This window comes from Mastomys coucha, unplaced genomic scaffold, assembly GCF_008632895.1.
Source record: "Mastomys coucha isolate ucsf_1 unplaced genomic scaffold, UCSF_Mcou_1 pScaffold22, whole genome shotgun sequence".
In the NCBI taxonomy this organism is placed as follows: domain Eukaryota; kingdom Metazoa; phylum Chordata; class Mammalia; order Rodentia; family Muridae; genus Mastomys; species Mastomys coucha.
The window spans coordinates 163,357,844-163,381,114 of NW_022196905.1; the positions used below are offsets into that span (position 1 = coordinate 163,357,844).

Consider the following 23,271-nt stretch of genomic DNA (forward strand, 5'->3'; position numbering starts at 1 on the left):
GGGTCTTTCCATAAGGGAAACAAGTACAACAGCTAGGGCAGGCAGGGCACGAGGCGATGGGAGAGACATCAGAATAAATCTCGGTGGATGGCTGTGTGTGCAGAGGGAGGTGGAGGTGAAGAGGGGAATAGGTCCAAGACTCCAGACAGGTAGAGAGGACGGTCAAATATTCGCAAAGAGCATGACCTTGAAAAGAAGCCAGATGTGTCCTCTGGTTCTACAGAAAAGGAGAAAAAGCAGCTTATACAGCACGGTGACATGTAGGGGGATAAATTGGAAGGACTGGGAGTTCAAGGCCAGCCTAGCCTACAGATCAGGACCTGGCCTTGAAGAAAAAGAAACAAAACAAAACAAACAAACAAACAAAAACCAAGTTGTAGATCTAAATAACAACTGGAGGTTAAGGAGGAAGGGGAAGAAAAGTTAAAGACAGCACACCCAGTGGTACAAATTTTCTACAAGAGTATGAAGAGACAAGACTGAGCCAGGCCCCTCCTAGGAGCAGACCGCCAGTAAGATCATGATGAGACGTAAAGCACCAGTCAGAGGGGACAGCTGAGATAAAGAACATGCAGCTGGCGCGGTCAACTACTCAGTCGCTGGACTTTCTGGCACCAGCAAAACTTAACATTCTGAAAGGGCAGATTTCACAATCTCTGGTCATTATTTGGCTAGGGGGTGTAGCTCTGTGTGCAAGCACAAGGCCCTGGGTTCCATCTTACCCTGGCTAGTTTTTAATGTCAACCTGACACAGGCTACACTCATTCTGGAAGAGGAAAAAATGATTGATGTGGTTGGGTCCATCCCACAAGGAGAGACACGGGGGGGGGGGGGGGGGGGGGGCGAGCAAACCATGATGAGCAAGCCAGTAAGCAGCACCCCTCCATGGCCTGTGCATCGGCTCCAGCTTCCAGGTTCCTGCCCAGTACCTTCTCTCACAGTGGAATGTGGGACTATAATTTTAAATATATCCTTCCTCCCCAAGTTGCTTTTGGTCACAGTGTTTATCACAGCACTAGACACGCCCCAGCCACACCCGGAGAAAAATAAGGCTTTTCTGCTTTACTTGACTGAGTCTACCTTCAAACTGCTACTTTCTTCTTTAACTTAGCTTTAAAAAAAAAACAAAAACAAAAAAACAAGAGATGTGGGTGTAGAAAGATACATAAGGCCAGAGGTCCGTGCCCAACTTCACAAGAAAGAAAGGAAAGAAGAGGCATTGGCAGAACTTCACCGGCAATGTTCTTTACTCATGTAAACCAGGATGCTATAGAGTCGCTGGACCAAGGTGACAGTTTGCACTACCAATAGCAGCAACCACATCACCACTGTGGACTCCCTTCTGATTCAAACTGAAATGATTGTCAGTAAAGCATTTAAAATCCAGGCACAGGGCTACAGAGCTGGCTCAGTGATCAAGGGCACTGGCTGCTCTTCCAGAGGACTCAGGTTCGAGTTAATTCCAGTTCCAGGGGATCTGCAACACTCTTCTAGACACCAGGCACCTAATATGGTGCAGATATATATGCAGGCAAAAACACTCATACACATAAAAATAAATAAAAGAAAATAAAGCTGTGTAAAAAAAAAGAATAAAAACAAAATAAAAAGCCAGGCCTGGTAATGTACACTTGTAATTTGGGCACTGAATGATCTATAACACCTGGTGATTCCTGCCCCATAGAGAGCCCCCTGAAGAAAAACCCAGAGGGTGAAATAATGCTATAGTTCATCCATTCTTGAACAACCGGAAGGTACCTTTACATACTATGAAAAAGAAAGCAGCAAACACATGGTGACCTAGGCTTGTAATTCCAGTACTGGGTAGGGAGACTGTTGTAGATCAGCCTGGACTACACAGTAAGCAGTGGGCTAGCCCAGCTGCTACACAGCAAAACCCTCCCATCTCGGAAAAAGAATCACATTATTACACATAGCTCACACTCCCTTCAATATACCCAGACACTTAAGAGCTAACAACAACCTACGCTATTGCTTGGACTTCCTGGCCGCTGGGGTATAGGCTAAACCACTCACTCTGTACTTGGAAAAGCATACTGCACACGATATATTTTAATGTTGTAAGTCTGGTCCCTGTGTTTAAGCATCTCAGAGTTGAAAAATTAAGCCTAATTCATTAGTTTAGAAACACTAGATAGTATGATCAAGTATCATAAAGTCCCAAAGACCATGTGTTTTTTAAGAAAGCTGGTAAGGCTGACCTAGGACCAAATACTACTAAATTTTCTCTTATTAACAAACTACCGGCCGGGCAGTGGTGGTGCAGGCCTTTAATCCCAGCACTTGGGAGGCAGAGACAGGTGGATTTCTGAGTTCGAGGCCAGCCTGGTCTACAGAGTGAGTTCCAGGACAACCAGGGCTATACAGAGAAACCCTGTCTCGAAAAACCAAAAACCAAAAAAAAAGAAAAAGAAAAAGAAAAAAACTACTGGGCTGGTGAGATTGCTCAGCAGGTAAGACCACTGACTGCTCTTCTGAAAGTCCTGAGCTAAGATCCCAGCAACCACATGGTGGCTCACAACCACCCGTAATGAAATCTGATGCCCTCTTCTGGTGTGTCTGAAGACAGCTACAATGAATAACGCTGGAGCAAGCAGGGCTGGCAGAAGTCCTGAGTTCAATTCCCAGCAGCCACACACATGATGGCTCATGGCCATCTGTACAGCTACAGTGTACTCACACACATAAAATAAATAAAAACAAATCTTTAAAAAAAAAAAAAAACTACCTTGGGTAAGTTATTTAACTTCTGCATGAGTTTCCCCACCAACACGACCTGGATAGCTTTCACAGCTCTAACAGTGCCTGAAGTTAGCACAGATCCAGGGCACAGGGGCTGGTATGTAAGAGTCTCTAATTCTAGCAGATGCTGCTGTGCATCTGAATGACCATAAGATGGATAATTCACTACAGCAGCTCACAGAAATGCATCATTAAGGACACAATGCAAGAACAGCCAAGTGGAGAAGATGCACGAAGCAAGGAGAAGGAATGGGTTCCCAGAGGTGCCATGCCTCTGTAGACAGGCTACCCACACACCCAGTGCCATGCCTCTGTAGACAGCCACCCACACACCCAGGATCTTCACAGGTTCACTTCCTAGAAACTCCCTAAGCTCATCCTTTAGGGATTTTATGGAGATTCTGCTTGGTAGGCAGGGTTGATAAAATCATGGCTCATTTGTGATTAACTAATCCAGTCCCTTCACCCACTCAAAAGGGGGGGTGGGGGGGGGGCGACAACTGAAAGTTCTAACACCCAAACCATATGGGTGGTTTCTCTGGTGACCAGACCCCAGATATAAAGCACACCAATGTCTGCCTCTTAACAGACCCCAGGGAAGCTGAAGGGCTCTGCTTTGTGAACAATAAAACACTCTCCTCTCACTCTGAATGAAGAAATCTCAAGGTTCAGGAAGCCAGGACAAAGATCAAGTATCTGTTTCCTGTTATCGAACTTGTGCCTCAGGACCTGGACACTCTGGCAGCTCAGAATGCTTCCCTGAAATCTGAACCCCTGGGATCTCTAGTCCAGTGGGAATTTGCCCTGGAAGTCTCCTCTGATCACCCACAAAAACAGAATCGTCCTCACCATTCCTTACCCCTCCCCATCCCCTTACCCGAATGGGACCCTGCAGGGTCCAGGAGGGGAATCGAACCCACAAAGAGATGAGAAAAAAGACCTACCTGGTTCAGATTCACTTCGCCAACCTGGATCAGACTTCAGGGAGTCTAATGCCAGGCAGTTCACTGCCAGAATATTTAAAACACAATTTTGGTAAAGGTTTCCAGGCAACAATTATTTCAATCTAAGTGCACAATAAAGCTTAAGGTGTGAAATTCCTTTGCAAACTACGTGTGACCACCAAGGTGGGTTCTTTAGTTAAAAGGCCTAGAATCTAGTGTGTTTTCATAGGATCGTAGAGGTCAGCAGGTCACAAAGGACTCCTGACATTCCCCCTAATGGTCTAGGGAGGGAAGAATCTGAAATGACCATTCTGAGGAATCCGGGTGAGGCCTGCTCCTATAGCAAAAGGCAGGTGAGTCGGCCTCCACAGACAGCAGATAGGTCCCCAGGCCATTAACAAAATCTACTCTCAGCTTTCTGGATGAAATGAAGGTATTTGATTTTTATTTCCCCCATTGAGGAGCACCCCCCCAGCTTGATTAACATTTCTAGTTCTCTTAGTGCTTCTCTGTGAGTAAAAGACCTTTGTGCCCCCAACACCTACCTACCCAGCTGTTTACAATCACACTCCTATGTGAATGTCTTAAGTCATGGCTGGATCCTCCGACCTTGGCATTTCTGAACCAATATCCTAAACAGCAGGTGCTGAACAACAACAAGAAGGACAAAGCGGCAATCGAATAGTAATAGTTAATATTGGGTGGGAACTGGGAACATGGTCACTAGCAGAATGCTAGAGGCCCTAAGTCAGTCCTGTCCACGGTTAAAGCAAAAATCTGTATCGGAGCATTCACGTGCAGAGCTTTCAGCACGGCAAAAACAGAATAAAGACAAAGTGGTGTGGGTCATAAGAATTGAATGAGTGAACACAGAGGAGTATGACAAACACAATGTCATGCACATAATAGGTTCGTCTAAAGCCATTATCAGTGTAATTCAGAGGCGGGTGAGGCCAACACCAAGCCAGAGCAGTTAACCAACCGCTTCAAGAGAGGAGCAGGTCTTAAATTTGGTCTGATTAGATAAAGACTTTAGTCTCTCAAAGGGACACTGCAAAAGATAGGGTGCATCTCCTTCTCTGCCCTGGCCACCCCAACCCCGGTGGGTTGTCTTCACACTCTAAGAATTACCGATTCGGCCACCCCTCTTCCTGCCCACCCATTAACTGACACTCCTTTCTTTTCTACACACCAGAGTCCAAATGAACTTCACTATCAAGGGACGATCAAGAAAATTGCTGGATTAATTCATTTCAGAGACCGGTACAAAGGGAGCAAGCTCCGGTCCAGCAATCCAGACCTAAAGAAATACTTCCAGTATTAAGTTCTATATTAATAACCAAGTATAAGAGCAGCTGAATGGCTCGGTGTGTGGGAGCACCCTCATGAAGCCTGAGCACCTGTTTGCTGAAAGGAGGAAAAACCAAGTCCTGAACAATGGCTTCTGCTTACCTACATTCTCTCCCCTTCCTTCTTTCCCTTATACATAGAAAATAAATAAATTCATGCTTTTTTTAAAAAAAATTCAAGTACAAGTAAGGCAAGATGACTCAGTGGGTAAAGGCACTTGCTTTTAAGCCTGATGACCTGAGTTCAGTTCCCACGACATGCATGGTGGAGAATGAGCACTTAGTCCAATAAGATGCCCCTAACCTCCATGGAGCGCGCACGCACGCACGCACGCACGCACACACACACACACATATACACTTAAACAATTCAAGAGCAAAGATCATGTCAACAGGGAAAGCAAGGAAGCAATCTCCATGACCACCCACGAGGGAACCACCGACAGACTATGGAGGCACACTCGGTGAAACAATCTCCAAAATAATAGCTCACTGGAAAAGTCCGAGAATATAAAACGTGATTTCAACTAAGCAAGACAAAGTATTTTAAAACAATGCACAAATCTTCAAGAATTCATCATATGCCTGCGACCTATACAAGTTTCAGCTATTTGCTGATTGGAAACGCATGTGGAGAAAAGACCATCAGACCTGCTTTTGGTGTTAAATAGTCTATGCTGTCTGCATCTTTAAGAGGCTGCATTAATTAACCTCCTGTATCATTAAAACGAATGCCTGTAAGCGACAGGACTTGGATGTAGACCTTTTGAGGAGCCAGGCATTAGCCAGGCATTAGCGAGGCATTAGCACTCCCAGGCGCAACTAGAGTTTTTACACAGCAACCGCACGCTCAAGAGCTCTTTAATAAGAACCGGGGAAAGTGCTGGACTCGGAAATGGTTGCACACCAGAGTGCTAGTGGCACCCTGGCTCTAGAGAGCTTTCCTCCCGGGCTCTCTGGGGTACGTGTCCTCAGTCACGAGCACTGGAGGAACCGTGGAGAAAAAGCGCTTCGGGCAGGTGCGTACACGTTGCAGTCAGGGGAAGAAAACTTACTTTCCGACCGGCCTCTTTGGCTGTGACCTGTCTCTCCGGTTCAGGCATCGTCCCCACAGACGCCAACTTCTTCCTGGGATCCATCCCCGAGCCCAAAGGTCACCTGGTCGGGGTGGGAGGAGGGAAGAGCGACTTTACCAGCCAGGGAGAGGAGGCGCGAAGACGCGCATCCGTGGTTCCCGGGGAACACGGGGCTCAGATCTCCCAGCCCCGGCGTCGCGGACTCGGGACAGCGAGGTCCGCGGTGCGCTGAAGACAGGGTGCAGCGGCGACCACAGTCCCAGGGCCGCCAGCTCCTGCGCAGCCCCCTCTCCACCCCGCGCCCCGCTACTGCGGCCGCTGGGGACTCACCGACTCCTCTCAAAGAGCGGACTCTGTACTGGAAGATTAGCTCGCCGCCCGCCCGGCCCTCCCATTGGATCCCAACCGGTGCCAGCGCCGTGGTGGGGGCGGGGCGGGGCGCCCGCAAGGGGGCTTCCAGCCCTGGGGGGCGGGGAGGAGCGGGGTGGGAGGGGCGGGGAGCCGGCTGTCCATCACAAGCCACGCCCCCGCCCCGCCCCCGCCCCGCCGCAGTGGCGTGGCCCAAGTGGGATGGGCCCGTGTGCGCCCCGCCTGTGGGAAGCAGCTATTTGGCAATCTGCAGGAAGGCGTGTAAGCAGGGGGCGTGGCTAACAGCGCACGCTTCCTCGGGAGCCAATAGGAAAGAAGAACGGGCAAGCGCTTCCGGGAGGGTGGGGGAAGATGGCGGCGGACACAGGGAGCTGGTGCGTCTACGCAGTGCTGCGGTGAGGAACGGGTGGCCTGAGCTCACGAGGGCGTGGAGGGTTTGGAGGCAGTCCAGACAAAGCCTGTAGAGGAGCTTTCTTTTTCATGCCTCAGTTTACCTCGCTTGTTTCTCATGCCTCGCTCCTGGCCGATCAGCCCTCGCCTAAACGGTTACCTGCTGCTTCGGATGCCAGTTGGTTGATTCTCTGCTTGCTGACCATCCGTTGATTTATTCTTTCCTGGTTGATGTTTAAAGTTGTAAATATATTGTTTTTTGTCTTTAAGGTACACATCGCTTTTTATGTAATAATTACAAAAGTTAATAGAAATAAACAGGAATGTTAACCACTACGGTGATCACTACTGTTGTGATAGTTCCGTATTTCAAAAGTTGTTCCTGTCTTTCGAAGGCCTACCTAAGTTCAGGTTAAAAATTTGTATCTAGCATAATAGCGTTCTGAAGAGCAGTGGACGCATGCGTTCTGGCCAAAGCTTGTATTAGATCTTCATTTCTGCTTTCTGCTTCAGGGTCTGCAGTGACTGCTGAAAATATGAATAGGCTAGTTTGTTCTAGTACATTCTTGGTGGCCTTTTCCTAATGAATGGAATGCTGCCAGCTCTGTACTGTCTACGTTTTAATTTCTGACGTTCTTCATTATAATGATGATTGTTAAGTAATCAATCATCTGTAATTAGATTACAGTTACCTTTCTTTAAAATAGTTTGTTTAAATATGGTTATATATTGACTAGAAATCAAGCGTTTGCCTAACATCTACGAGGCCCAGAATCACCTCAGTCACCACCACTGGGGGGAGTGGGGGGGGACGACACTTGGTTATTTTATCAGACTTATGAGCTACAGAACTTAATATTAAGCAAATATGTAAAAAGTAAACCTTAATTTGTGGCTGACTTTTTAAATTGACAACAGGTTGATTTTCACCTTTTATTTATTTCAGATTTTTTTATTCACTCTTCTTTCCTGGACTAATGATATGTGGAGTTTTGTGTGTATATTTGGTTATTGGCCTTTGGGTTATCAGGCGGCATCTACAGAGAAAGAAGAAGTCAGTGTCAACCAGCAAAAATGGAAAAGATCAAATGGTGGTTGCATTTTTCCATCCATACTGTAATGCAGGCGGCGGAGGAGAGAGGGTTCTGTGGTGTGCTTTGAGAGCCCTGCAGAAAAAGTAGGTATGCATCTTTCTCAGCTAAAACACTGTGCTGCTGCTTGCTAAGATCACACTAAATTTTCATTTCCACAGATTTCAGTGTTGCATACTAGAGTCTAAAGTGGGAGGATCATATGAGCCCAGGAGTCATGGGCAACATGAGAAGTAGTACCTCTCAAGATGGGAATTTTTTTTTTTTTTTAAAGCTAGCTCTTGGGTAGTGGCTCACGCCTTTAATCCCAGCACTTGGAAGGCAGAGGCAGGCGGATTTCTGAGTTCAAGGCCAGCCTGGTCTACAGAGTGAGTTCCAGGACAGCCAAGGCTACACAGAGAAACCCTGTCTCGGGCTGGTGAGATGGCTCAGTGGGTAAAAGCATTGACTGCTCTTCTGAAGGTCCTATGTTCAAATCCCAGCAACCACATGGTGGCTCACAACCACCCGTAATGAGATCTGACGCCCTCTTCTGGTGTGTCTGAAGACAGCTACAGTGTACTTACTTATAATAATAAATAAATCTTAAAAAAAAAAAAAAAGAAAGAAAGAAAGAGAAACCCTGTCTCGAGAAAAAAAAAAAGGTAGCTCTTAAAACATGCTTTTATTTCTCAGGTAAAACCACTAAGCTATTTTGACTGTTGACACAGTGTTCCACACCATAATGTGGAACATTTCAAAAGTTGTTCCTGTCTTTCGAAGGCCTACCTAAGTTCAGGTTAAAAATTTGTATCTAGCATAATAGCGTTCTGAAGAGCATTCCCATTTCTGCCATGTGTTCCACACCATAATGGTCTGTACCCTCAAACTATGAGCTAAAGGAAGCTGTTCCTCCCTTCAGCTGTATCTTTTCAGGTATTTGAGACAATCTTCTTTTTCTACTTTTTTAGTTTATTGGAAGTGTCGGGGTCCAAAATGAGACCCTCTAAGAACTCTAGTAACAATGTGATCATGGTTTTCCTAGCCTCGGAATTACATTTGATCTTAACTAAAATCCCAAGAAGTCATGGTAACCTCTAAACTATGCAAAATAAAGTATTGTTTAAAAAAAAAAAAAAACCCCACCAAGCTACATGAACAAAACCTGTCTTAAGACTAGACCCTTCAAGATCCAATCATGGATGGAGAGGCACTCATAATGTCCCATTAGTGAAAAGCTAAAGGCAGTTAGTACTTGCTGGTGACAGGGGAGTCATGGTGCTTTGTGCTGTAGCCACTAATAAGTTGCTTCTGTTTAAAACCCTCCACCTAGGCTCACACAGGCAACCCTGATTAAACGCCCCCCAAAAAACAAGGAGGCAGGAAGGATTGGTGGGAAGAAGAGATCTGGGCTAGAGAGGGTGATAAGACAAGGGAGCACAGGATATGATCTAAGCGCGTGGTACACGTGAGAGCAAGTGGGGGTAGCCACGCCATGAGAAATAGTTTACTTGTTTTTGGTTTTATTGAGGTAGGCTCTCACTGCCCTGTAGCTCTCTGGCTGTCCTGGAACACACTTTGTAGACCAGGCTGCCTCCCAAGTTCTGGGATTAAAGCTGTGCACCACTATGCCCAGCTGAAAATAATTTTTTAAAGAGTGTTATAAAATATATAAATCTCTGGGGTCTGTATGAAACCCATCTAGGTGAGAACATAGTCCCAGATTCCCTTAGAGAAACAACCTCAAATTATCCTAAGTGCTGTAATTTTTTTCCTTAGTTGGCATGCTTTTTAATTGAAAAGGGTTTACAATCATTACCAAAAAAATGAAATAAATAAGTATATAGTTTTGGGGGAGCATTCATGTGCGCATGTGTGCTTGTGAATGTAGAAGCCCAAAGCTTATATTGGATGTCTTCCTCAGTTGCTTCCCACTTTTTGTTGAGGCAGAATCTCTAGCTAAACCTGGACCTCAGCATTCTTGCCAATCCAGCCTGGCAGCTTGCCCAGAAATGCACCTGTCTCTGCCTTCTAGAGTGTGGGGTTACAAGCGGCTGCCACTTTTATGTGGGCGTGAGATGCAAACAGTGGTCCTCACATTCGGCAGCATGTGCTTTACCCACTCAGTCCTCTCTGTGCCCTAAGTCTAGCGTGTTAGTATTATGTTAGTAATCAGGGTATAGTTATGTGTGTATGTTACTTACAATGTGTTTAAAAGAATTTGTTATATTAGAACTAGTTAAGTAGCTGAGGAAGTCTGAAAATTGGTGTAGCAAGGAAACAATGTGTTTAACTACTTTTTAATACGGAAATTAATTTTTTAAAGATCTTATTTCTTTTTAGTGTATGTGTATTAGTACCAGTATGTATGAGTCTACGAGATACATGCTCTGCCCACAGAGGCCAGAAAAGAGCATGGGATCCTTGTGAGTTACTGTGTGGTACTGGGAATTGATCCCAGGTGTTTTGTAAGAACAAGTGCTCTGAGCCATTGAAACATGTCTCCAGAACCAGGAATTAATTTCTTAAAGGAATGTGATTAACTGTCCCCAGCCTGTCAAACTTCATGATGTGGTAGAATGCTAAGTAATGCTTTAAAGTTATGATTCTGTCTGGGCTAGGAGGGTACTTTAGCATTTAATAGTGCCTGGTGCTCTTCCAGAACACCTGAAGTCAGTTCCCAGCAACCAAATCAGATGCTTTATAGCTGTCTGTTACTCTAGTCCTAAGGAATCTAACACCCGCTTCTGCCTTCTAGAGGTACCTACATACATGCGGCCTACACTCACACGATCATATACAATACACAAAAATAAAAATAAACCTTAAATAGAATGATGGTCCTATCTCAACACAACTTTAATGAGTCTTAGTTTTTTGTTTTCTTTTGTTTTTAAAGATTTATTTATTTATTTATTTAGCGTGAGTACACTGTTGCTGTCTTGAGACACACTAGAAGAGGGCATCAGGTATCATTACAGATGGTTGTGAGCCACCATGTGGTTGCTGGGAATTGAACTCCAGACCTCTGGAAGAGCAGTCAGTGCTCTTAACTGATGAGCCATTTCTCCAGCCCTTTTGTTTTATTTCATTACCAATAATAGGAAGAACCATTAAAATAATTGTCCCCACCCTTTTGTTTGTTTGTTTTGCACTGCTAAAGGTTCAACTCAGGATCTTGTGTATGTTGGGCAAGTGCCCTACAGCTATACTCCGTAAAATAAAAATTTTTAATATATCCTAAAAATGAAAACATCTAATTTGTCAGGAATTTATGTTGGTGTTTGCTTCATTTTAAACCCATAAAAGAAGGAATGGCAAATAGTTAGACATGATATCTTAGTCTCATCAGCTAACTATAACAAAATACCCTCAGCTGGGTAGTTTATAGACAAGAGAAAGTTATCAGGCATAGTTCAGGGGCTGGGAAAGCTCAGTCAAGAGCCAGAGGATATGGCTGTCCGTAAGTGCAGCTAGCAAGCTGCGTGTTCATGCTGTGATGGGTGAAGACCCCTTTTGTCCTCTTTCACAGTAGCACAGAGGGTCTGAGTGGAGCTCAGGAATAAAGTGTATATGACACATGGACAAGGCCTTGGGTTCAGTCTTCAGCAGCAAAACAAATCACTTTAAGAAGACACAGTTCCCGTTCCCCCATTCCAAGTCCTTTCCATTTAATGCCCTCTACTAGAGACTAGATTCCAACAGACAGATTGGCAGGTGACAGTCAAAACACAGCACAGGGTCTCATCTGAAAGATAAAGAGTAGAAACCAGAGGAGGGATGGAGGGAGTTTAAATTCAATAAATGAAAAATGATAGAAAGCATTTTTAGTATAAAACTAAGTTTGCATATGATTATGAGGAAATTATAACATTTGGCTTAATTTTAGCCTAAATTAATGACATTTCATTTCAGGTATCCTGAGGCAGTTTATGTTGTGTATACTGGTGACATTAATGTCAGTGGTCAGCAGATACTCGAAGGTGCTTTCAGAAGGTTTAACATCAAGTTGGTTCAGCCAGTGCAGTTTGTCTTCCTAAGGAAGCGCTACCTTGTGGAGGACTCCCGCTATCCTCACTTCACATTGCTGGGCCAGAGTCTTGGATCCGTTCTTCTTGGCTGGGAAGCTCTGATGCAGCGTGTTCCTGATGTGTACATCGACTCAATGGGATATGCCTTCACACTCCCTCTGTTTAAATATGTGGGAGGTTGCCGCGTTGGAAGCTATGTTCACTATCCCACTATCAGCACTGACATGCTGTCTGTAGTGAAGAATCAAAATCCTGGATTTAATAATGCGGCTTTTATTACCAGAAATGCTCTTCTCAGCAAAGCAAAGCTCATCTATTACTATTTATTTGCTTTTATTTATGGCCTTGTTGGATCTTGCAGTGACATAGTCATGGTTAATTCTTCTTGGACACTAAACCATATTCTCTCACTGTGGAAAGTTGGGCATTGCACTAACATTGTATATCCACCTTGTGATGTGCAAACATTTCTGGACATCCCTTTACAGGAGAAAAAGGTGACCCCAGGGCATTTACTGGTTTCCATTGGCCAGTTCAGGCCTGAAAAGAATCATGCTTTGCAGATCAAAGCCTTTGCCAAATTGCTTAATGGGAAGGCAGCTGAGTCAGGCCATTCTCTTAAACTTGTCCTTATTGGAGGATGTCGCAACAAAGATGATGAGTTTAGAGTAAACCAACTGAGAAGACTCTCTGAGGATTTAGGAGTTCAAGAAAATGTGGAATTTAAAATAAACATTTCATTTGATGAACTGAAGAATTACTTATCTGAAGCAACAGTCGGTCTGCATACCATGTGGAATGAGCATTTTGGGATTGGTGAGTTTTATTTTGTTTTTTAACAAGTTGTTTAATACTACAAGATGTATATAAGGTCCTAATTACATTTCTGTTGCTGTGGCAAATATGACTAAGGCAATGTAGGAAAGGAAAATTGGGAGCTCATGGTTTCACAGGGTTAGAGTCACTGGTAGCAGCATGGAGGCATGGTGGCTGAAAACTTACATCTTGATCTACAGTTGGAGTCAGAGAAAAATGTACAGAGAATGGTGTAAGTCTTTTGAATCGTCAAGGCCCACCCCCAGTGACATACCTCCTCCAACTAGGCCACACCTCCTAGTCCTTCACAAACAGTTCCACCAACTGGAAACCACGTATTCAAATATATGAGCTTATAAGAAACATTCTCCTTCAAAACACTACAGCTATTTTGATAAAATGGTATTGTTCTAGAAGCTTCTACTTAAGGCTGTAAGTCATGCAAATACGTCCTTTAATATATAAATATATATTTTTAGTGTATCAGTTCTATTCCTCGAGAGAACCCTAACTAGTACAGAGTGACATGGGTAGCTGCAGGTGTGAAGAAGATGGGAAAGTGAAAGCCAGAGGAGCCCCAGTAAAGAGCTGAGCAGGTGAGCAGGCAGAAGAAAGGGGCGCTGCAGAAAATGGTTGTGGAGTGTACATTGGAAACATGGAACTGGTGTTTGGTAACAAAAAGGGCAGCTGGGCCCCAGGCTGGCACTGGGGCAAGGAAGGCGTTATCAGTGACCTAGGACAAGCAGCTGGCAAGAGGACAGGAAGCAAAGGTGAAAGCATGGTAGGTGGAGCAGAGTTACAGGAGAGCAGCACTGCTGCGTCCGCTTATGAGAGAGAGGACTGAAGAACACAGCTAGGAAAGGCTGGGGCGAGGCCTTTACACCTCCATGCACATCATTTGACAGGCGATACCAAACTTACCCAGTCCACCTTGCTGCTGGACAATTCAGACAGCTGTGCACCTGGGAGCAGCAGCATACTTTAATTCTCTGAGGTTACACTTTTATCTGCTGCTGTTATTGGCCTCTGAAAACTTTACTTTTGATGTTTTCTTCCTCTTGTTTCTGATACTTGTTAATCTTTTGTCATCCTGGCAATGTTGTCTAGCTTTTTTGTATATGCTATACTTTGTGTAGTATATTCATTTTTCCCTTCTTTAAGATAGGGTCTCACAGAGTCCAGCCTGGCCAGGAACTGTGATGACCTTGAATTCTTGATCTTCCTGCATCTCCCTCCCAATGGTTGGGATTATAGGTATGCACTATCATATATAGTTTTTATGTAGTGCTAGGGTTCAAACCCAACATTTCATAAGTGCTAGGCAGGCATTTTACCCACTGAGCTTCACTCTCAGCTCAGTGTATTGACTTTACAGAACATTTCTGTAGATTCCATCTAAGGACTAAAGAGCATAAACATGAGCAGTAGGGAGCTAACGCACTGGGTACAGTGTTCACAGTGCAGCATGGGGGTCTAGGTCAGGCCCAGCACCCATGTGAGCAGTAGGGAGCTAACACACTGGGTACAGTGCTCACAGTGCAGCATAGGGGCCTAGGTCAGGCCCAGCACCCATGTGAAAGGCAGCTGTTGCCACATACCTATGGCTCAGTACCACGACTGGTGGTAGTGCTGGAGTCTAGGGCAGCAGTTCTCAACCCTCGTAGAGCTGCGACCCTTAATACAATTCTCACGTTACAGTGACCCCCAGCCATAGAATTATTTTTGTTGCTACTTCATAACTATAATTTTGCTACTATGAATCATAATATAAAATATCTGTTTTCTGATGGCCTTAGACAACTCCTATGAAAGGGTCCTTTGATCCAAAGGGATTGTGATCCACAGGTTGAGATCAACTGGTCCAGTGGGTCTTTAGCTCATTGGCCAGCCAGTCTAGACTCCAAATCAGTGAGGTCTCCACAGTGAGTGGAGAACAGTAGAGCAAGCCGGAGTCAACTCGTGATTTCCATGGGTCCATTCACAGGCAGGAACACACAGCCCTTACCATCATTTTACTTTGTATCATGGTTTTGTTTTGGGTTTTTTTTTGTTTTGTTTTGTTTTTTTTTTTTTTTTGGTTTTTCGAGACAGGGTTTCTCTGTGTAGTCCTGGCTGTCCTGGAACTCACTCTGTAGACCAGGCTGGCCTCGAACTCAGAAATCCACCTGCCTCTGCCTCCCAAGTGCTGGGATTAAAGGTATGCGCCACCACCGCCCGGCTACTTTGTATCATGTTAATAAGCAAATTTCTAGACTCAGAAATCCGTTTCATGGGGCTCAGAATTTTTGAAGGTTTATGTTCATCAAAACTTAAAGATGTGTGGTCTCTCTTCTTTTCCTTTCTTAGGAGTTGTCGAGTGTATGGCAGCTGGCACAGTTATCCTTGCACACAATTCGGGGGGCCCAAAGCTGGATATTGTCATTCCTCATGAAGGACAAATAACTGGATTTCTGGCTGATAGTGAAGAAGGCTATGCTGAAACCATGGCTCATATTCTTTCTCTGTCTGCAGAAAAGAGACTTCAAATCAGGAAAAATGCTAGAGCATCTATAAGCAGATTTTCCGACCAGGAGTTTGAAGTAGCATTCCTGTGTTCCATGGAGAAGTTACTTACTTAATGCCCAGTCTGCACAGCCCAGGCCTTTTGTACAGCGTGGAGCTGGGGCTGGAGCTGGTGGGAGAGCCTGCGCTTGGTGTGCCAGTCCCGAGTTCCATCTCCAGCACCAAGAGTGAAAGGAAACAGCTACACCTGTAAATATTTTCTAAATGTACCCCTTGTTGTAGTAAAAGCAGCCTGAGCGGTATTCTCAGCAGTACACACATAGTAGGTTCACAGCAGCGGAATTCATCTAGATTGGAAAAAATCTCGCTTAGCTTTTTTTTTTTTTCCACTTTTGCTTTTTTGAGACAGGGTTTCTCTGTATATCCCTGTTCTAGAACTCACTCTGTAGACCAGGCTGGCCTTGAACTCATAGAGATCCGCCCGCCTCTGCCTCCCAAGTGCTGGGACTAAAGGTGTGCCACTATACCCAGCTTCATGTAGCTTAATGTACAGATTTTACTTACTGTTGATCTCAAAATCTGAACAGTAAAGATCTCAAAAAAAAAAAAACTACCAATCAAATTTTCATATACTCATGCATCTTTTAATTTAATCTTTTCCTTTCCTTGTGTTAATCCTGAGTGTTCCTGCCTCCACCTCCCAGAATGCACCAGTGTATGCAGTGCTGGTGATGGGAGTCTGGACGAGCGCTCTGCCAACTGGGCTGCATCCTGAGCCCCAATCCTGCTTTTCTAATCACCTTTGCTTGAGAAAACATAAACTAATACTTCCTGGGTTTTAATCTGTTAATGATGCTGGAGTACCATGTAGAGCCTCGAACTGTAAGGGCAGGGCGTGTATGCTGATCACTACAGGCGCCCTGAGCTGATCACTACAGGGACGTGTATGCTGATCACTACAGGCGCCCTGAGCTGATCTCAGACTTCTTCCAGAGGGAAAGGGAAGTGCTGAAAGAATCAGCAGGTCATTAGCTGGCACTCTAAAATGTATTCTTAAATTTTTGGATTAAATTCTGTCTGAGGGGTGGGTTTAGGGTTAGAGATTAAACCTAGAGCCATGCTCTTGGTACACAAGTGTTCTAACCTCTGAGCTACTTTACCTCAACCCCAGGAGTCCTGAAATAACAGCATGGGTAACCCTTTTAAGTATACCTACTAATTTTCTTAAAAGGAAAAAGAAACTTCAAACAGGGATCTCTAATCGTATTCCTAGAGTATCAGTCAAGAGATGGGGCAGACTGATTTCTTCATGGGTGTGTACAGATACGTTGAAGTCAAAACAGGCAGCAGTCTTTCCCATAAGCAGTTGTGTCTGAAAGTTGGGTGTTATTTAGTGCCTACCACTATGGGTTCGTATGGGTTTCTTATCTCTTAACCGCCCCATTTAAGGCTAAAAGTCAGCCCCAGTTCCTTCAAGAAAATATCAAGCTAAGATGCTTTTCTAAAACTGACCGTGTATTTATAATGTATATATGTCTATACATACATACATACATACACATATATAGTTTTTATGAACTTTTCTAGACTGACATATGAGCCAAAGACCACCTAACAAAAACCCAACACCAGACATGAGAAGTTCCCTTTGACTTATTGACCAGGGTTGTTCAGGAGACTCCCCAAAGCATACAGCCTATTGCTTTTGCCCTTGGTTTCCCCTAGAGCTGGAAGATAAGTCGCAATTGCTGAAGACACAATGTACTTTAGAAACAGGCCAAAAGACCCCTTGAGCGGGAACTGACCTGAAAGTGCACAGAGAGAGTGTTGTTGCTGCCCCAGGACTAACTTTCATGGTATGAAGGTGCCAGGCAAGCTTCCAACGGAGAAGGGCAACCAACAGTCCTACCCGGCTATCCCACCTATAAACCACAGCAAAAGCAAGCATGGCGCGCACACTTGACAGTAACCAGCAGCTCTTAAACTGGACATAGGACCTGCTCAACTAGAAGGAGAACCTAGCTAACTATTCAGCTCTAGAGAACAACCACTGTTTACTAAACCCGCATAATTCCTAACAACAATCTATAAACATTTGTCTAGACTCTTTTAAAGTAGACCTTCAAGTAAGGCCTACAGACTAATGCCAGCTTACACATTTTCTCTCTTTAGATGCATATGCATTTCACTAAGGGCTCTTTCCTGGACCTCTGGAGAGCCCACTGTGAGGCTGACACAGTCCCTAACACATGATGTAGAGGGCTGTTGCCTGTTTACCAAGTAAAGGTTTTCTGCAGTCCCATTATTACAGATGGATGTGTTTACAACTCTGCACTTTCTTGGTTTCTAAGCCAGTAGCTGAAATCAATATCAATTTCACCTGGCCTCTATTCTGCACAACTGGCAGGTGTGTCAGACTGAGGTGGTGACTTCTAAGAAGCTGGCTGTAATATGTGGGCAAGCTTGAGCCACCGCACAGCAACACGTGATCGTGTGCATGCACAGAGGGTATAAAGGAGCAGTCACCATTCTGTACATACATAGTTCTTCCAGTAAAATGAATTGCCCACACATTTGTGTTAGGGCATACAAAAGAGGCACACTGTCTCTTCCAGCTGGTGGTTGGTTTTGGTTGTTGGTTGGTTTTGCTCTGTGTGGATCTGGGTTGCAGATAATTCAGTCTACAAAGATTTCAGAGACCAAAGGTGGACAGAACCTTACACATTCTTTATTTTATTTTCAACTTAATAGACAAAAACAATTTAAAGAACTGATTTGACTTCTTCATTGTCACAAAACTGTTTAGTGACAGAATCGGGATTATGGCCTGGTATTCTGGCTCAGCCCACTCTGTTATGTTAAGGCCAGTCTTCGAGGTAAACTTTGTCTATAACCCACACAGCCTACCCATCCACAAAAGTAATAGACTAAAGATTGTAGGAATTGAAATGAGCATAAATTGGGGATGTGGTGAAAGAAATGATTCTCAGTTTCTTAAAAAGACTGTTACCCTAGCTTCTCAAGATTATTTTTATGGGTTAGAAGCATAGGATTTTCAGCATTCCTAATAAGGTTTTATTTATTTTTTACTAGATTTCAGGTAGGTACTGTGTGAAATGTTGAGGCTCATCTTTATCTGTTTCAGTGAGACTTCTCAGTGGTTGTTAAGTCCACTACAATTATGATTTTCCCCCGCTGTGGTCCAAGCATTCTGTTTAGAGTCCACAACAGTGGGGGTTCACATTCCTGTTTACATTGATACCACAACTGTGAAATATAGGTTACATAGTCTTTGTATAATATATTTATATCTAATTGTAATGCAGAGCTATTGATACAAAATTGTATCTAAATGCGTCAGGTGATTTCATTCATTCAGTTAAAATGTTTTTACATCATCTTTCCATTTCCTTTCCCTTCTCACTCTTCTACCTCTGGAACACATGGTCTCTTTTTTCTTTAATGATTATTGCTACATATGTATGCAAATAAATATATAAATGCAACCTGCTGGCCCCCTTTGGTGTTGCTTGAATGTATTTTCTCTTAGGGATGTATTGGATAACCAGTTATGGGGTTCCTCCCTGAGGAGAGCTAGTTCTCAGCACTCATTAATTCCCTGTAGCTCTTCAGCTAAGGCAGTGGTTCTCAACCCCTTTAGGGTCACATATCAGATATTTACATTACAAGTCATAACAGTAGCAAATTATAGTTATGAAATAGCAATGAAATAATTTTATGATTGGAGGTCACCACAACATGAGGAACTAAAGGTATTAAAGGGTCACCTGAGAACTGATCGAGGGTTGGGCCAGACACGATTTCAACATGTCCACTGCTGTGGTTATTGTTTAGGTCTTGTTTGGACATATTGTTGATACTTGGGTGTAGATTCCCTGTCATATCTAGAAGATAGAATATTGCAGCAGACTACGTGGTCCTCTGGCTCGTAAAAATCTTTCTGTCCCTCTCCTCTGTAATGTTCACTGACCGTTAGGTCAGTGTTGTAGGTGTATCCATTGGGACTGGGAACCCCACAGACAGTTGTTCTCAATATGTGCTGCAAAAAGAAGCTTCTTTGATCAGAAGTGAAAACCACACTTCTTGCTGGGCAGTGGTGGTGCACGCCTTTAATCCAAGCACTTGGGAGGCAGAGGCAGGAGGATTTCTGAGTTCAAGACCAGCCTGGTCTACAGAGTGAGTTCCAGGATAGCCAAGACTATACAGAGAAACCCTGTCTCAGAAGAAAAAGAAAAAGAAAAAAAAGAAAACTACACTTCTCTGTGACTAGAAAGGTAAGTATTTAGAGTGCAGTTAGGAAATACCCTGAGTAGGTAAGGGGCAGTAATACATTCTCCAAAATCCATAACCTCACTAATAAGGAATGATTTCCCTTCTACTGAAGGGGGCGGGACCTTACATTCAATTTGGCAGCTAATGGTTATCATCAACATCTAAGTACCACTATTCCACCTTTAGGGACAGCTTGTCATGCTGGTCATTGTTGTGTTTATAGGTATCAGACTGAGCAAGACTATTGATCGCTATCCTTTGGTAGCTTCTAGAATTATGAGATCTCGTTCTCAGGGAGGAAGCTTTCAATCAGATCACCTTGATTCCTACAAGTCTTGTGTCCAAAATGGGTGATGTCTTCAGCAATAGTGAATGGCCTTCAACTTCTGGGAAGCAACAAGGAGAATAGCAAGAGCCTATGATTGTTTGGGGAGTCTCTTAATCTCCCCTGACCAACAACTCAGAAGGAAGCTCTGATGCCCGCTACTGGGGATTTTATTAAATAGCCTATGGCTCTAGGGAGAGTGGGAATGTCCTGAATCTACTAGAAGAACAACTCCTCTTAATGCTGAACCATTTTCTGGCTCTTTATAAACCTTTAAAGCAAGTTAACTATAGATGTCTCTCACATACTTGGTTTGGTGTTGGAGATCAAACCCAAGTCCCCATGCATACTAAGCATGTACCTTAACTCCAAGCTGTACCACCAGTATAATTACAATTATACTATATTGTAATAATTTCCAGAGAATGTTACAGGGTATTCATAGAAGCAGAATTATAATAAGGACCAGTGTTATTAGTGCTTTCAGAATGTGTTAACTATGTAAAAGTATCACTGACTACAAAACCTTGTTAGGAATAAATAAATGAGAGTGCATCTATGTTTTAAAAAATAGTTATCTTCTGTGATATACTATGATAGGGACTTTGGTAATTTTCTAGAAGAATGCTATCTCTGAAATTTACCTCACTTCTGTTCTTGTTCTTCCTCTAACTCTCTACTCACCCCAGAGGTTAAGATCCCCCGTTTTTTGGAAAACAACGACTCTAGGACTCTGCTGTTATTTGTTCCCTCAGAAGGGATGTGAAGAGTTGGCACAGTCTCACTACTGTTGGAGCCAGGGCCAGCTGCCTTACGAAGCCAAAGCTGTTCGTTTTCTTTTTTTAAGATTCGTTTATTCATTTTATGTATGTGAGTACACTGTAGCTGTACAGATGGCTGTGGGCCTTCATGTGGTTGTTGGGAATTGTATTTCGGACTTCTGTTTGCACTGGCCAGTCAACCCCGCTTGCTCTGGTCGGTCCCGCTCGCTCCAATCAACTCCACTTGCTCAGTCCCTGCTTGCTCCAGCCCAAAGATATATTTTTATTATTATACATAAGTACACTGTAGCTGACTTCCAATATGCCAGAAGAGGGTGTTATGGAATATCTCATTATGGGTGGTTATGAGCCACCATGTGGTTGCTGGGATTTGAACTCAGGACCTCTGGAAGAGCAGTCAGTGCTCTTACCCACTAAGCCATCTCACCAGCCCGCTCTTTGTTTTCTAATAAGTTTTATTCTAAAGACAAACACATGGTGATAAGAACAAATAGTTTCAGTTTAATAGATGGAATTAGAGCTGAAAACAGCATTCACCAGAGTTTCCCCTCAAGAGCAGAGCAGGACAAGGTGTGTAAAATAGTAAGATAGTGAATCTTTGTTTAAGGACATGGATCCCCCATCCATGGGAAACAGATTGTCCACACTTACACATTTTCACTGTCACATTTTCACATGTTCACTGGTGAACCTTGGTCTTAGCCATACACCAACAGGCCAAAACCAGCTTCCAGACCTTCACTGGAATTTCTAAACTGGCAAGTTTGTCTTTCCTTTCTCCCCTGGCTTCTCCGCATTCGTAGAGGAGCTGGGAGCCTGTTCCCTTTCTTCTGTGGAAGCTGCAAGCTTTTCTAGGGATTCTATTACTTCACTTCTCAGCTCATCTTCAGATTCTTCAAACTTTCTGAAACAATAAGCAGTCGAAACCAGTGTTACAAATATACAAGCACTAATGAAAAAACGAATCTCCTTTTTCCTGTCTACGTCCACCTGAGCATTATGTGTGTCGGACTTTCCTCAGATAACATTGTATATGAATTTGGCTTGGGAAGGGAGGTGTATGGGACTGAATGTGTGTGCAGGTGCGATTGCCTATATCCATTCATTCAGCAGCCAAAGGAGAATATGAGGTGTCCAGCTCTATCAGTCTACATTATTCCTTCAAGACAACGTCTCTCATTAAACTTAAAACTAGCCTCCAGCTAAGCCAACAATCCTACTATCTCTACTCACACCCTGGGTTACACACATGCAAAGTCATGCCTGTTTTAGGTGGGTGCTGGGATCCAAACTCAGGACCTCATGTTTAGAAAAAAAAAAGTTTACTGTAAAACACTTTTGCACTGGACTAAAGGATGTGGCTCAGTTGGTTGAGCGCTTGCATCCCATGTGTGAAGCTCTAGGTTTAAAACACAGCAATGATTAAAGATGGTGGCGCATCTCTATGATCCGCACAGGATGTGGAGGTCGAAGATTCAGAACCTCAATATCATCCTTGACTACACAGTAGGTTTGAAGCCAATCTGGGATACCTGAGTGCCTGCTATAAAAACAAACAAAAACAAAAATAGAAACACTGTTAGACTAGAGCAGCCTCGTGCATCTTGAGTGTAGTGTTTCTTGACTATGGCAAGAGATTATATGACCTGCATAGTGGTGCAGGCCTTTATTCCCAGAATTCAGGCAGAGGCAGGTGGAGTTTGAGGCTGGCCTGGTCTACAGAGCATGCTCCAGTACAACCAGGGTCATACAGGGAAACCCTGTCTAGAAAAACAAAAACAAAAGAGAATGTGTGAAATGACTGACCTGCACCATATAGGATTATAGGATCGTGTAAGTGCACACCACGAGGTTCACACGAAGATGAAATCACCTAGCTGCGTTGCTAAGACCTATCCTATTATTAAGCAATGTGTGGCTATAATTAACCAAGGGAGCAAGGGAGGGGCCAGATGAAGATAGAGACATGATAGCATGCTTTGGTAATTCTTGCCAACAGATAGCCTCGGAGAAAGGTTCCCCCATTCCTAGGAGTGCCACACTGCCGGAGGAGCCACCATAGAATGGACTGAGATTTCAGAGGGAGGTGACAAGGGACAAGAAGCTCAGGGTTAGCCGTCCAGGGAGTCCAGCCCTGGAAGAGATTTGAGCACATTTAGATGCTTAAGAGAAAGCAGATACAGATGAGAGTCCTTTAAAACACAGCTAGTCATACACATTCAGGTACGTTCGAAATCTGGAATAGAAGGATGGAAAATTACAGGCTTTGTTTGGAAGTGGTTAGGCCATGAGGGACAAGCTCTGATGAACAGAACACAACTGGGGTGGTTTTCCATTCCACTCAGCGAGGACAGCTAGACAATGTCTTTGAACCCAGGACTTGGTCCTTGCCAGACAACCCCAATGTGACTCCTGGGTGTTTTATATTTACTTCTTCAGCAATCCTAGCAGTAGTAACACACTTTAATGTTACTCTCAATGCTGGCTTCTCAGTGTGGAGGCCTCAAAGCCACCCAAATGCTGTGGTTCAAACTCCAAATCTGAACAAACTCAAATCTGTG

The 23,271-nt window shown here is 44.0% G+C and overlaps 3 protein-coding genes across 6 annotated transcripts in view; 1 reads left to right on the forward strand and 2 right to left on the reverse strand.

Annotated features, from left to right (window-relative positions):
• The window catches only part of Atp7b (ATPase copper transporting beta), a 70,383-nt gene extending 63,768 nt beyond the window's left edge, over positions 1-6,615 (reverse strand). Inside the window, exons 1-2 of the mRNA XM_031339228.1 lie at positions 6,463-6,615; positions 6,112-6,214 (exon numbers count right to left, since the gene is read on the reverse strand). Of these exons, the coding sequence (XP_031195088.1) occupies positions 6,112-6,195 (84 nt within the window). The 5' untranslated portion in view covers positions 6,196-6,214; positions 6,463-6,615. The remainder of the gene's footprint in view (positions 1-6,111; positions 6,215-6,462) is intronic.
• Positions 6,616-6,836: 221 nt separating this feature from the next.
• On the forward strand, positions 6,837-18,816 carry Alg11 (ALG11 alpha-1,2-mannosyltransferase). Of its 2 annotated transcripts, none has more exons than XM_031339229.1 (4): positions 6,837-6,896; positions 7,838-8,068; positions 11,877-12,808; positions 15,155-18,816. In XM_031339229.1, the coding sequence occupies exons 1-4, from the start codon at positions 6,853-6,855 to the stop codon at positions 15,424-15,426; spliced, it is 1,479 nt and encodes a 492-aa protein (XP_031195089.1). In that variant the 5' UTR covers positions 6,837-6,852; the 3' UTR covers positions 15,427-18,816. The 2 variants fall into 2 exon arrangements, with proteins under 2 accessions (XP_031195089.1, XP_031195090.1); XM_031339230.1 differs by lacking the exon at positions 6,837-6,896 and adding an exon at positions 6,907-7,161.
• Positions 18,817-21,188: 2,372 nt separating this feature from the next.
• Positions 21,189-23,271, reverse strand: part of Nek5 (NIMA related kinase 5) — a 64,885-nt gene continuing 62,802 nt past the window's right edge. For all 3 annotated transcript variants that reach the window (XM_031339235.1, XM_031339232.1, XM_031339231.1), the window contains one exon: positions 21,189-21,614. In XM_031339235.1, coding sequence (XP_031195095.1) covers positions 21,461-21,614 — 154 coding nt within the window. In that variant the 3' untranslated portion in view covers positions 21,189-21,460. The remainder of the gene's footprint in view (positions 21,615-23,271) is intronic.